At 49.5% G+C, this 13,782-nt stretch overlaps 3 protein-coding genes across 3 annotated transcripts; all 3 read right to left on the reverse strand.

Annotated features, from left to right (window-relative positions):
* Positions 1-204: 204 nt before the first annotated feature.
* C7974DRAFT_426734 (PAF acetylhydrolase family protein) lies at positions 205-2,410 on the reverse strand (the record flags this gene model as incomplete). Its single annotated transcript, XM_046144529.1, has 2 exons — positions 1,134-2,410; positions 205-220 (listed from the first exon to the last, which is right to left on the reverse strand). The coding sequence occupies exons 1-2, from the start codon at positions 2,228-2,230 to the stop codon at positions 205-207; spliced, it is 1,113 nt and encodes a 370-aa protein (XP_045993712.1). The 5' UTR covers positions 2,231-2,410.
* A 759-nt stretch (positions 2,411-3,169) lies between these two features.
* On the reverse strand, positions 3,170-4,789 carry C7974DRAFT_440602 (uncharacterized protein). Its single transcript, XM_046145332.1, has one exon. The coding sequence runs from the start codon at positions 4,519-4,521 to the stop codon at positions 3,559-3,561; it is 963 nt and encodes a 320-aa protein (XP_045993713.1). The 5' UTR covers positions 4,522-4,789; the 3' UTR covers positions 3,170-3,558.
* A 5,462-nt stretch (positions 4,790-10,251) lies between these two features.
* On the reverse strand, positions 10,252-11,824 carry C7974DRAFT_30314 (uncharacterized protein). The gene is made up of 5 exons (XM_046137932.1): positions 11,534-11,824; positions 11,346-11,480; positions 11,089-11,298; positions 10,661-11,031; positions 10,252-10,601 (listed from the first exon to the last, which is right to left on the reverse strand). Exons 1-5 carry the CDS (start codon positions 11,676-11,678, stop codon positions 10,407-10,409), a joined length of 1,056 nt encoding a protein of 351 aa, XP_045993714.1. The 5' UTR covers positions 11,679-11,824; the 3' UTR covers positions 10,252-10,406.
* Between the last annotated feature and the right edge of the window lie 1,958 nt (positions 11,825-13,782).

Here is a 13,782-nt window from a genome sequence, read left to right on the forward strand (position 1 = left end):
CCCAGCGCGTCGCCAAAGGAGGGTTGTTTTTGACACCTGGTAGACAACAGCAGCGCGTCGCACGCTTAGTTCTTGGGGTTTCTTAATTGCTTAGAGTGCAAGCTTAATCCTGTCTTCTTTTAAGAGCGATTTGAGGTTATGTAGCTGATCCATTGAGGTTTGAAGGTTGGAGGGCCCAATGGCTTGTTGGGGCGGTCCACTCGCCTAGCCGGTCCACTCGCTATGCACTTACGTTAGCTTAAAACAGAACTATATATAAGCTAAGAGAGAGGTATTAGTTAGTTAAGTCCTCTAGAAAATCCTATTAGCCTTATTATTATATTATCTAGCTTTGTTTATCCCCTAAAGCTTTATATTTAGGCCCTTATAGGCATTCTAAGCTCTATGCTATAGGCCTATAAAGTTACTTAGGCTATTTAAGCCTAATAGGTATTAGTATTAGTTTCTAGGCATGCTGCTTGCCTTAATTAGGGTTAATATTACTAGAGCCTTTAAAGAGGCTGTACTATATTATAGTGCTTCTTAAGAGAACTAGGTTGCAAAAACTAAGGTGTAATTCTAATAATTAATTAGGCAAACCCTAGTAATAAGCAAATTGTGTTTAAGATTGCAGCTTGCTAGAGATGTTATAGCTTCTGCTAATACTAGTGTCTAAGTTGTGCATAGCAAGTAATAGATATGTAAGAAGATTGTGCTCTAATACTAGATTAAGTTTTAGCTGGGAGACGCTGCAGGTGAAGGGTCGCGAAGCCAAGTTTGTGCATAGGCTGCATCCCAGCGTATATCTAAATTATACCAAGAACCCAGCTATGTAGTAAGATTCAACTCGCGTGTGACAGTCTGGAGAAGACCATCGCAAGCGCCTGCATCACTGCAGAGCGCTTTGGAATGACTTGAGAGATGAGAATTTGGTGAAGTGAAGGAAATGATAGTGTTCTCGATGTCAGAATCGCTGCCGAATTCCTGAGAAAGTACGGCAAATCTCATCAACTCTTCTTCGTCGAGACCTTGAAGCATACTCAAGAAGTCGGGGTCAATTGTAGATAGAAACACAGGCGTTAAATTGATCTATTTAACTTCTAATGTGTTAATTCATGGTTTGTTGCTTGTCTCTAGAGATGTGATGAACTCACTAGAAGTTGCCTTTCCTTACAATGGAGACTTCTGGAAATTGATTGCATCCGTGATCCTCTAGTAACGGCTCTCCCATTATGCCTGCGAAAGTGTACTTCATCCATTCAAGCGCATATGCTGCCAGAATGCCAACTGACTGTTCTGGCGCAATCGTACCCAGCAGCTGCGCGAGCATCTCAGTGTTATTCTCTTTGACCGCCTGGAATAGCGTAGGTAGATCCGTCATGCCCTCGTGCGTCAGATTTGCAATCTCGACCCACAGCTTTGGACCGTTGAGCTTTGGCCAAATTGCTGTAAATCTAGGTTCCGAGCGCCTCGTGCCTACGTAGAGTAATGGCTGAGATAGTCCTGATGAGGGCAAAGAGCCAAAGAACGGGCCGTCCCAGTTAATGACACCGCGAATACGAGAGTCCTGGCTAGCGGCGAGCATAGCTGAGGCACCGCCTATGGAGTGACCAGCCATGACTATGCGGTCGGTTGGGACCTTTCGAGGAACAAGTTTGGCCATGGCGGTCGCATTGCTTAGTTGATCTATGATAAAAGATGCATCGGCGGCGCGGACGTATGCGTATGGAGTCTCGTCATCAATGTTCGTGGGATTTGGGAGGTCGACGTAGACAGCAGTACCATTAGGATAAGTTATACAACTGGTCTCTCCAGGGTGGTCCATAGTAATCACTGTGATGCCCTCACTGGCGATAGCGGAGGCAAGAAAATTATAATAGAGACGACTACCTCTGTAGCCAGGAGACAGGAGGAGGACAGGGGCGTCGTCTCGGGGCGAGTAATTCTTTGGGCACACTGGTTGGCGAGCCGTGGCGAAGAGGGGCGTGAGGTCGTAAGAGATGTTGTAATTCCTCTTAGCTAACGTTCCCTCGTATGCGGCGGTTCTGTTGGGCATGTATACGACAGGCACTGTGGATGTGCACGTTGCGGGTTGGAAGACGGAAAGCATAAACGTCCGGCTGTCGCGATTGTTGTCGACGATAGCTCCAGTCGTTATCGTAACGTTGTACCTTCCCGGCGGGCTTGGGATTAGGTACCCTGTACCAGTGGTGGCGAGCAAGAGAGGGAAGAACGAAATCTTAAAATGCATTTTCTTGAGTCTCTTTGTGACGCTTCGAATTCACCGACGAAAGAGGTGTCCAATGTGATGACAAGTCGTTCAGTGAGAAGATAGCCACCAGGAGTTATATATCTGGTGTTGAAGCTGTTTTGGGTTAGTAGTATACGAGCTTGTCCAGGTTCAAGATAGATCTTTCGTAGTTGAATTGAGGCCAAACCTCAGTACAAACCTACAAATCATCCTACCATGTTGACAGCCTATATTTATGGGGCTCCTGTTGTTTTGCATGCCGTCACTCAAAAGGTCATGGAGGGCTTCAAGATCCTCCTCAACGGTCCCCGAAAGGTGATGTACCCTTCAGGCCTTCCGTGCATAAGCGTGCCATTGCCACGTCATGTACAGCAGCCGACAATACAGTCAGCGTTGATCACTATTCTCTTCTCGTAGCCATGGATGGCGAGACTCGTTATGAAGCATGTTGCGTAACGCATGAGCCACATGTACTACTGGGATAACTGCACAACATCGTGAACAATTTGCCTTAGGCTTTACTTATTCGCTTTTCAACATGTCCAGTCTCCGTGTGCTGCGCTTCATACATCATGAGTATCTCTACCAAATCGGAGTGATCGGTCATCGTTGATGTGTAAAGTTGCGGTCTATCAAGCCCATATCTCGGCTGTGTTGAGTGGAGCTAGCACAAAAGGACTAGTGTCATGTACCTCGTAAGATACTAACCCGATATGATATATAGCGCTCTCGTTAACACGGCTTACTATCACAGTCATGATAGATGCTAAGGACAATTTTAGTATGGTCTGACTGATCGAGGATGGATCGAACAGTTCACGGTCAGGGTGGAGCGAGGTGTCAAGGGAAGCGCTGATCCGCCTCCGAGGTATTTGCGTCCCACCCTGCGGCGCGGTGCCACGCTGATTGCAAGTTCCTCATCTCTACCTCCAATTACACGCGTTGTAGACGGATTGAGAAAGACGAGCAAAAAAACAAAGCAACATACATCCACGATGGCACAATGATATCTGAAATTGCACTCACCACACCGCCATGGCAGACTCGCAACCGGCTTCTGCTTTACTCCGCCTGCCACGAGACCTCGACAAAACCTACATCTACGCGCTTCACCCGCCACGTCTACAAAGAAAAATCAAAACCACACAAGAGAAGCAAGACTCTTTAGGAAGACAACGGAAACTATCTTTACATTCACAATTGTAGGCGACTGTACGATATCAGCCTAGTGGTGGGCGGTATAGTGGGGGAGAAGTGTTCGATGACAACGGGTATCTGGTGCATGCTCTACGATTATCTGTCGCCCCCCAAGACCTCATAGACTTTTTCTAAAGCATTGCTTCAGGCGGACCGGGATATGCAGGACTGAGCAAAATCGTGTGACCGAGCTCCCGAAACTTGAAAGGCAACTTGCCCAGGCTGGAGATCCGTGACCGTTCATCGGGAAGAGGGAAAGCATGTAACCTTGAAGTCTCATCTGGGAGCCCCTGTTTGTCAAGCGTCCTTTCTTCCAACTCGATCACTCGCTTGGCAGTTACGTATGCATGATGTGCGTTCCAGATTCCTTCCCGCCGAGGCACTGACTGTAGCAAATTCAGTGCACGTCGTCGTATGGCCGGATGGCGACATTTCAGCGCGGTATCGTACAGTGGTGCAACGAGTTGTATCTCAAAGGACAAAAGCTGCGGATTTGCCGTTCCAGCGCCCGGCTTGGCGATGTTTTCCGCGTAATGCACAAGCTCTTCATAATCGTCGAAGTAAGAGTCCGCAACCATCTCTCCAGCTGTGGTGCAAACCCTTATCCAGATGTAAATGACTTTGTATTGTACCAAGAGAAGATTGATGGCGTTCTGTTTTTCAAGCTTGTCCACTGTCTGCATTCGTCCGGTAAGCCTATCCAATTGTTTGCGCCATGCATCTAGCCTTGACTGCAGTTTGCTTTGTTCAACGACATCATCAACGTTAATTGAGGATATTCTCGCCTTGGTGATTGCTTGGTTGATGTATCGGAGACAGACGTTGATGATACTGGTAAGGCGTATGCTTGAGTCGGCAAGATCTTCATGAGGGGAGTCGTCTTCAGTCGAAGGCGCATATATCGGTGGTACCATTCTCCCCGCGAGACAACAAAGTACATTCAACCGCGAGAAAACTGGTACTATGTGGTCGTCAATGCTTTTGAGATCATTGAACGAGAACATATTGGTGGCCTCGTTGCCATTGTGATAGCGTGTGGCTACAATATTTGAACCACTCTGAATATGAAGCAAAGCGGATTCAACGTTGCCCATAAGAAACTCGAATCAGATGAACAAAAGGCAGCAGACTAATGGCACCAGTTTCGAGTTAGGATGGGCTTGAATTCGAGATGAAAGATCTTTTATTGCGGCGTTGAAAGCCTGTCGAGCCTCGGGATTGGCATCAACATAGCCCGCAGGATGCTGCAATGACGATTCGATGTCTTGGAAAGTAATGCTGATAGCCGATATAGCACGTCGAATGGATGGTTCAGAGTGTGAGAGCTGCAATACAAGCCTGCTCCAGAAGCTTGAATCAAACTGCCCATCTAGAGTCGCGGCAATATTTCGATGGAAAAACTCGGTGCAGCGAGTGTTTGCGCAAAGAACCCGTTGGTTTTGCGCAGGAGGCAGATATACCGTGATTACGTTTCTCTGGGGTGGCGCTGGTGCGTTGCTGTATTCGCATTTCCGACTTCCGACAGCGCAACGTCGACAGGCTGGTTTTGCTTCATCGCATTTCACTCGTCTAGCTTTGCAAGTGGTGCATCCAGTCCGTACCTTGGATCCACATTCTCGAGTTCTCTTAGGCGCTGCATTCATGATTGATGTTCTTACTAGGTCACTTCATCGGACGCCTAACAATAACAATGCCAGGTTTCGTAATTTGCAACGCTAATCTTACTTCCCGGGGTGGCCGCTTAATGGCCCGCGCGGTAAGAGCCGTCGTTTGCGTTGGATTCCACGCATCTATCGCTTGGCAGAGCTCAAGTCCATGATCAACGCGCAGCGTTTGATCTTGCCAGTGTCCGAAGACATTTGGTGTACATGGTAGTGAAAATCCACGACAGCAAGGCAGGTCTGAGCCCAGAGGTGATGTGGGAGAAGCTGTCTCGGTGCAGGGGTACAGCGATGTCAATCTTGCACTTTGGGGGTCGTTTCCCAACCACGGAGTCTACACAGCCCTGTCAGCAGCAAGATGGGCGCTATGCGTCGGCAGTCAACATATAGCCACCTAGACACCTCATAGTTGCGTAAAAACCTCCCCCGTATTCGCCAGGTCGTTCGTCACCGGCGGTACCGTCGTCGCATGGCTTGAGAGGCACCTCGACGTCGGCGCAGTACCACCCTGCAATCTCGAGGTCTGCGTCCAAGTACGCATTATTTCCTCGCCCACGTCCTGGATAGCGCCGGCTCAAATCATCGTCGTGGATCTTGGCATCTTGCCGCCTGGTGCGTGTTTATCTTTTTTGCGCAGCCAATCGCCGCACCTTGAGGTCCGAACACCGTTCACACAACTCCACTCCACATCTACCTGTGGTCGCTGTTGCTACTACGTATTCTCAATTGTTCTTCGCACTCAGCATGAATTTTGGTAGTCCACCGTCTTTATCGCTAGCCTGGCGACTCCAATCCTTGCCCTCCTGAACGTCACGCCTTGGAGACGACGATCAAGATATACTTACGTAAAAGCCCTCAACCTTCATTCAGGTGCTGCGCCTTCCGTTCAAGCGTCAAGTTACTCGAGACATCGTTGTCTGTCGTGCACATGTCAGAACCAGCCTTAGCATCGCTTGCCGTTTCCAGGTCCTCCTTGCGGTATCTATATTAAACGAGCGGATTGCCACGAGGCATGTGTAGGCGCGAGTGCCCGTCACTCATACACTGTATATATATGTGAACTCAACGCCTCGTCCTCTTCGCACCCGGTCTTGCACGTCGATGCATCTGCCGCAGCATCTTCTTCCCACACCTGTTCAGTAGATCCCGAGGGAATGCTCGCTATCAACGCAGCATAATCAGCCGACAGCGCGAGCGTTGCCTAGTATATTGCGGCCGTTGTCCTCGTATCACCAACGTGGATGATGGCAGCAGACTCTTGTCTGACAGTGCAAATGCCATAACGTTATGATAGATTGTTCGTATAATCTTCAGTATCATACGACAGCAAATAACAATGCTATCAGCTAGCACAGCAGAGCGATTTCAGGAGGCACCACGAGCGAGATGGCGTAACACACAAGCGGAGAGGGAGAAAGCGAGTGGAGATGTATAGACATGCTGACAGACATGACATGCAGCAAAGAAAGCCGTGGCAGTGCGCGAGCCGAACCCTACATAGACCAGTCGCAACGGTCAGACCAAGCTAGACGGGCAACGAAAAGCGGCCGGGATGTAGCTCCAGCAATACGACAGCGGAGTCGGAGACAACAGAGCCGGGGATAACCAGGCCGAGTTAAATGAGGTAGACGGCAGGGAGAACGTCAAACCGGCAAAGACGTGGCGAGTATCGCAGCGCAGCGCAGCGCAGCGTAATCAACCGCAATATTGCTTCGAGACTGGTGTCAAGCAGCTCGATGGAGACACGTTTCATGCTGAACTAGTGCGTTTGCTTTGTCTTTCCTGTCCCGACAGGTGCCTGAGTAAGTAAAGCTGCACGAACTGCGCAAGAAATGGCCTTCTAACAGTCTTCACAAGCGCCACGCTCCCCGTCTGCTGCAGAAGGGGCTACTGATTTGCGGCTCTGGACCAGGTCTAACGACGCCATACTTTGGATTGGATTGAAGTATGAACTCAACGCAGGCGCATTGGGAACCTGTGGGAGGCTACAGCTCAGCATGCGTCTCTCAGAGCAGGTCAGGCCCGCCCGGACTCACTTGCTTCGTCGCCGTCGGTGTTGTATTTGATAGTGGATACAAGTACTAGCGCGGCGATTCTCTCTACACGAAACTTGCGAGGCGAAAATATCCTGATCGTCTGGACCATGGCGCTATTTGGAGGGGTGAGGTCAGCGAATTCGCCCCCACATATCTGTATGGAATCGGCGCTGCGGTCGTTGTCATGGCGGTGCCTTTCCTTCACAAGCGCCAATCGCTCAACGCCAGTCAAGCAAGATTTAACCAGCCTGCTATCATTGCCCCGCCCTGCCAACCTTCCTGCTCCACCGATTTATCTAAAAAGTCCCACAGGGACGTTGTTTGGAGCCAGTCATTGCTGTGTATCTGAGCTAGCGGCTGTACGGACATTGCGCAAACGCACGCCGCTGTCCAATGGCGCTCAGGGTGACAGCTCTTGCACCGTGTTCTTCTCACTTCCGCAGCAGTAAGGCCCTGGCGAGTCCGAGAAGGACGAGCTTCAACCCTACTATAGCATTCAGTGCATCTTCGACGCATACTACATGCGCTCTCCACCCACGTCAAAGTCTTTTTTGCTTTTTTTCAAGGTGACAACTGGAAACATACTTGCACACACTCAATCTTTCAACTGCAATACCCGCACCGTCGTAGATGTCCCGTTATTACAGTTCTAGGCGTCCTGGTCGGCGGCAAACAATGTACAAGGACTCCTCCATCACCGCTTAGAGGTCGACCCAAAGATCCCATTTTCCCCAGGCTTGAAGCAGTATTTGAGCCATTTCAGCCACAACCAGCAATCCCTTTCTACGAACCAAATTGGCAAATAGAATAACTCTGATAATGGTTTGGATCACATCGGCCTCGGCAAGACATGCCTTGTTCCACAGGCACTTGTGACAAATGGTTCGAAGGTGCTTAGCAAGCCTCGATCTGATATTTGCATTGGCTTCGATCCGCTAAAGCATGCATTGTTTAACACTCTAGTCTTGTTCAAAAGGGAAGATAAGCAAGTTCTCCTAGCCTTTGGTTCGAGTGTGTTGCTCTAAAAGGGGTTCCTATCCTCTACAAGTTAAGACAAGATAGGTAAATTAAACACAGCATCTAAACAAGCTGCTCTATTCTACTATTACTATACTCTGCTAGTATTCTAATACTATAATTATATTTTAGGACTTTTAAAAAATTAATAGTAAAAGTAAAGTTATTAGGCTAAGTATTAAAGACATTTATAAAGGTAAAATAAAGGTTTCCTATTATATAAGTTAATAAGTATTAACGTGAGTGCATAGCGAGTGACGCAGTCAAGCGAGTGACGCACCCCAACAAACCATTGGGCCTTCCTACCTTCAAACCTCAATGGACCAACCACCTGACCTGGAATCGCTCCTAAAAGAAGACAGAATCAAGCTTGCACTTCAAGCAATTAAGAAACCTCAAGAGCTAAGCGTGCGACGTGCTGCTACAGTGTACAGGGTCTCTGAGGCAACCCTCCGCCACCAACGCGCTGGGACGCAGTCAACACGCGATACCCACCCTAAATCAGCAAATCTTTAGAGGACAGAGCAGAGGACACTTATGCAGTATATTAGGAAGCTGGATTTCTAAGGATTTGCCCTAATGCTCTATTGTGTTGAAGATATGGCTAATTAACTGCGCGCTGCACGCGGCGCAAAGCCTGTTGGCCCACGATGGGCTTCAAACTTCGTTAAACGCGAACCTGGACTAAAATCGCATATGACTTGACAGAGAGATCGCCAGAGAGTCTTGTGCAGCAATCTAGGGGTCATTGGGCCCTAGTTTGACCTGGTTCAGAATGTTAAGGCTAAGTACAGCATCCTGGATGAAGATACCTATAACTTTGATAAGACTGGCTTTACTATGGGCATTAGAAACTGCGTCAAAGTAGTCACTGCATCAGAGAGACGTACTGAGCCTATTGGGTTGCAACAGGGAGACCGTGAGTGGGTAACTTTCATTGCTGCGATCAACGCGATAGGCTGGGCAATCGCGCCCTACCTTATCTTCAAAGCAAAGAACCATAACGCGTCCTAGTACCCTGATTTAAGGCCCTAATGGCGCATTAGGGTCAGCGACAACAGCTGGACTACAAACGATATTGGTGTAGCCTGGTTAAGGCACTTCATTGAGCAGATTAAGGGCTGGAGGGTGGGTAGCCATGTGCTGCTGATAATTGACGGCCACGAAAGCTATAAGTCGCTTGCATTCCAGGATCTTTGCAAGGAGAATAAGATAATTACTCTGTGTATGCCTCCACACTTGTTGCACATCCTGCAGCTGCTTGATGTGGGCTGTTTTGCCCCCTTAAAGCAGGAGTATAGTAAAGAGATCAGAGTCTTGGCAACAGACTATATTGGCTAAATTGACAAGAAGGCCTTCATTGTAACGTTTGCAAAGGTTTTTAAGAAGGCGTTCTTAAAGGCAAACATTACATTAAGCTTTAAGGCAACTGGCTTAGTGCCTAATGACCCATTAGTGGTGCTATTAAAGCTTGATGTCAAGCTTCGGGCGCCAACACCACCTCTACCAGGGGGGGCCTAATGGAACCCTAAGACACCCACCAACGCTAACGAGATAGAGTCTCAATTAACGCTGCTTCGCGATCGTATTCAAAAGCACCAAGGATCATCACCAACTCCAATGGTGGAGATTGTTAATCAGCTGCAGAGAGGCACTGCAATGCTACTACATGGGCAGACGTTATTGGCAGCCTAAGTGCTGCAGCTTGAAGCATTGAACAAGGCTGCTTCTGAGCGCAAATCACGTAAAAGAAAGCAGATTCAGAAGGGTGGAGACCTCTCAAAGGAACAGGCAGAGGATTTGATAGCCCAACGCGACGTTGAGGCGCAGGTAGAGGGGGAAACGCGTGAGGGTAGGGCCTGAACAGGTGCAGGCAAGCAGGGCAAAAGGCACTGCAAGCGCTGTGGTAAGACAGGGCATAACTTGCGCACGTGTAAAAAAGATGTAGTAGACGTTAGCGATTAAGGATATATCTTGTTAGCTACATTATAATGTTGTGGTGTTGAGTAATTGCACGTAGAAGGCCCAATGGTTTGTTGGGGTGCGTCACTCGCTTAACTGCGTTACTCGCTATACACTCACGTTATAGTATTATAAGCAATATAGAATACTTTCTCTTTATTTTTAGTATCTTTAAACTACCTATAGGTAACTAGGTCTATTATAATTATAAAGATTTGAAGAATAGGAATAACATACTACTTTAGGCTAATAGAAGAATAATAAGATAGTTATAGTATCCTTCTACTATACTATCTTGTCTAACTATCTACTGTCGTCTAACTTATATACAATCTTATAGCCTGATATCTTCCCATCCCGATGTTTTTGGAACCCCACGGGCACTGATTCGAGTCCGTCCAATAGCTCTGGCACGCTTGGCTTGATGGTTCCTGTTTCGAGCCAGTTCGGCAGGTTTTGAAACAGTTCAGAAGCCAGTTCATGGTCATCTTTGCTTGCCTGGGGCGCGTTAGCCGGAATACCAATTTATCCTCACCCTCCCTTAGCTTCCTGCTTACCGGCCAAAAGAAGTCACCGTATCGGTGATCTTTCAGGAATGCTGTCCATACAAGGACATCCGTAACCTTGGTTCGTTCCGTCACACCCTCAGTGTCTGCTTTGCCCGGCCGTACCGTGCAAAGCACCCCTCCTTGCTCGCCGATGACTTGCGAAGCTGTAGCGGATGACTGCGAAGCTCCGATTGTATCGAACACATAACCTAGACCAGGCACTGCCTTTTTGATGGATGAGACAACATCCTTAGCTCGGTAGTCAAATGCGTGATCTGCACCCAATGACTTGACGCGATCGAAATGACGAGGGCTGCAAGTAGTGACGACTTTAAACCCGTGCAGGGCTGCGAACTGTATGGCGTACAGCCCAACGCTAGCTAAATGAAGCGTTATCAGACAATGCCGCTGCAAGTGAGACTGGTATGAATACATACAGCTCCCTCCCCATACCAAGATGGTTGTCTCTTTTCCTGACCGACGGTCCACGTGCAGGCTGTCCTTGGAGAACAGCGCCAACCAAGCCGTTGTGGAGGCCAAGGGCACTGTCGCAGCTTCAGCAGGCGTGATGGACTGCGGCACCTTGAAGCTGATGGACTCGTTGGCGATGGAGTACTGGCTGTACGCTCCCAGCCCTCTGATCTCCCCTGCTTCTGTCAACCAGTGTGTAGCATGACCAACCTGGTTCTCTTACCTCCCCAGACTAGACCTGCGACCACGTCACCCTTGGCTGCTTTCGTCACCTCTTCGCCAACGTCCTCGACAGGGCCGACAAAGTCACAGCCTAAGACTGCTCCATCCCCAAAAGCATTGGAATCGAGACATTGCACTGCGACCAATCAGATGGAGACCGACGGTCTGCAACGCAAGCTAGGGACCTACCGTCTGTCGGATTCTGTCCCGCGTGCGATACCTTGACCAGCAGCTCATGGTCAGCTGGCTTGGGTGCTGAGATGTGCTCGACAACCAGTCTCGGCGTGTTTTTGGTCCCAAGTCGTTGAACCAGCGCGAGTACTTTGTCGGGCATTGTGATTGATCTCGATGCGCCAATTCGTGTAACCAGTAGGGAGCTGGGCTGTGCAGTGCAAGTGAGCTGTCACACGGCGAACGAGGTTTTAACACTTTGTGGTGCCAGCGACGCTCGATGACATACGTCATCTTAGAAATCATAAGGTCCTGTCATCGTGATGCTGTCTGGACGAAGGACGCGAGATCCACTGGATGCTTAGAAATCCAGTACTCCCGTCAAATGCAAATTGCGCCTACAGCTTCCTCCTCGATCATCGTTACTGCTAGCCAACCAGGTCACTCTTTCGGGCAGCAAGTCCGATGCAAGGGAGATAGCCTCGCCCCTGCTGCAGTCCTGCCCATCAACAGAGACGCGGTGACAGCCGAAGAGCGATGAGATGGCTAAGCCAATTAGTGAGTATCAAGAGACACAGCCTGCTGCACTCAAAATCATCCACAGCTGGTCAACCGGGGAGAGCACTGGCGACCATCGGCAGCTCCTCAACACATCGCTGTAGCTACCTGAGCTGTTGGAGAGTACGAACCCTGAGCTGCGTGCTGAGCTGCGTGCTGAAAGCACCGGTCGAACCAACAGCTGGTGAACGAGCGCTTACCGTGTGCATGGTGATTGCTGTGGAGCCTGTCGTGCCTTTTGGTCGTGAGGCAACCGTAGCCGCCGGGCCCGTTTAGTGGGCCGCCTCACCATGTGGGTTTTGGCCGAGCTCAGCCCCAATCTGGAATGTGTAGCCACCGGTTATCGATCTTGGTCCGGTCGCAGGGCTCTTGCACGAACGCAGTCACTTTTGCGACTACAGACTCGGCTTCGAAAAAAGTCTGGATCGAGCCGGCCGTTCGCATGGCTCGCTCCGTTGCTTCTGAGCTGAAAGTGACATTCAGCAATGAGTTCTGTCCCATCGAAGGGGAAAACGCTTGTGCGTCATACGCAAAGAACAAAGACGGACGAGCCCGTGGCATAGCCTCCGTGAGGCTCAGGTTGATAATCGCAGGCCAAGGCCGAGCGCGAGTGTGTTTCATGAAGGCGCTATGGACGCACGCCGCAACGCACATGCAAGCATTTCGTACAACCAGCTTCCCTGTCAGAGCTGTCCAGCTCTCGAGTAAAGCTCCTAGCGCTAGCCGCGTCACAAATGCGCCCATCTTTGCACCTGTACACTGCCTTCGAGGCCATCACTCTGGTCGTTCGAGCTTTTCTTATCAAAGAGCGAGAAATCACTCGGTTGCATCAGTTGATCTTTCCAGCGTGCAACACCTCGACGCATTGCTGCATCTTTATATCAACCTTCCTGCGTTGTTCATCAGAACTGGGATTTTTGATCGATTATGACTCCGCGTAGGGCGCTTCTGTCGGACAAACTTCCTTGAAATCTCGCAGGCTATCGCCTAGCCCAAGCAGTGACAAGTCGTCCATCTCTATTGGACAAAGGTTCTCCCTTGTCTCATTGGGATTGATCTAACGGCATAGAAGTACGCTGCCAGAAAGATGCCTTCCTTTACTCGAGAAATCCCCGAACGCAATCACTCGCAGTGCCGGAAAGCCCGATACCCTGCCATGGGTCGGTAAGTGAGCCACTTTGTGTTCTCCACTCATCTTATCAGCTTCCAAGCCAGGACCGCCAAAGGTGCCTTTCAGAACATAGCTCTTCCCGCGAATGCTTGGCAAAACGCCCCAGCTTGGGCGCTTCTGATAATCTGAGCCTGACTGCCGTATGTGCAACACACGTAATGGGTGCCTTGTCGTCAGATGAGGAAGAACATGCTTATGTCCGTGTTCAGTCTTGTTCAACTGGTCAGGCAGTCGGTATCATCACAAACTAGATGTTGAGGAGCGCAAGCGACGCCGAAGTAGGTCAAGATGAGTTCCCTCAACGGATTTCGTGATGGGTCTCAAGGACAGCCGGGCGCTTCGGTACCCTCATGAAGCTAGGGACGTCACACTCGTCTCCATCAGCGTCGACAGCCCGTTGGTGGTGGACAAGTCTCCTCAGGACGCTTTGTGATGAACAGCAGCACGCCATATGTCTAGTGATCTTGGGTGGCTGGATGCGACGAGAAGCTCTTCGAGCCCATCAAACGCAGCCAAGAATCTTGCCAAGTCGTCTCAT

Source organism: Boeremia exigua (assembly GCF_020726555.1).
Source record: "Boeremia exigua strain MPI-SDFR-AT-0100 chromosome Unknown C7974scaffold_10, whole genome shotgun sequence".
Taxonomy (NCBI): Eukaryota; Fungi; Ascomycota; class Dothideomycetes; order Pleosporales; family Didymellaceae; genus Boeremia; species Boeremia exigua.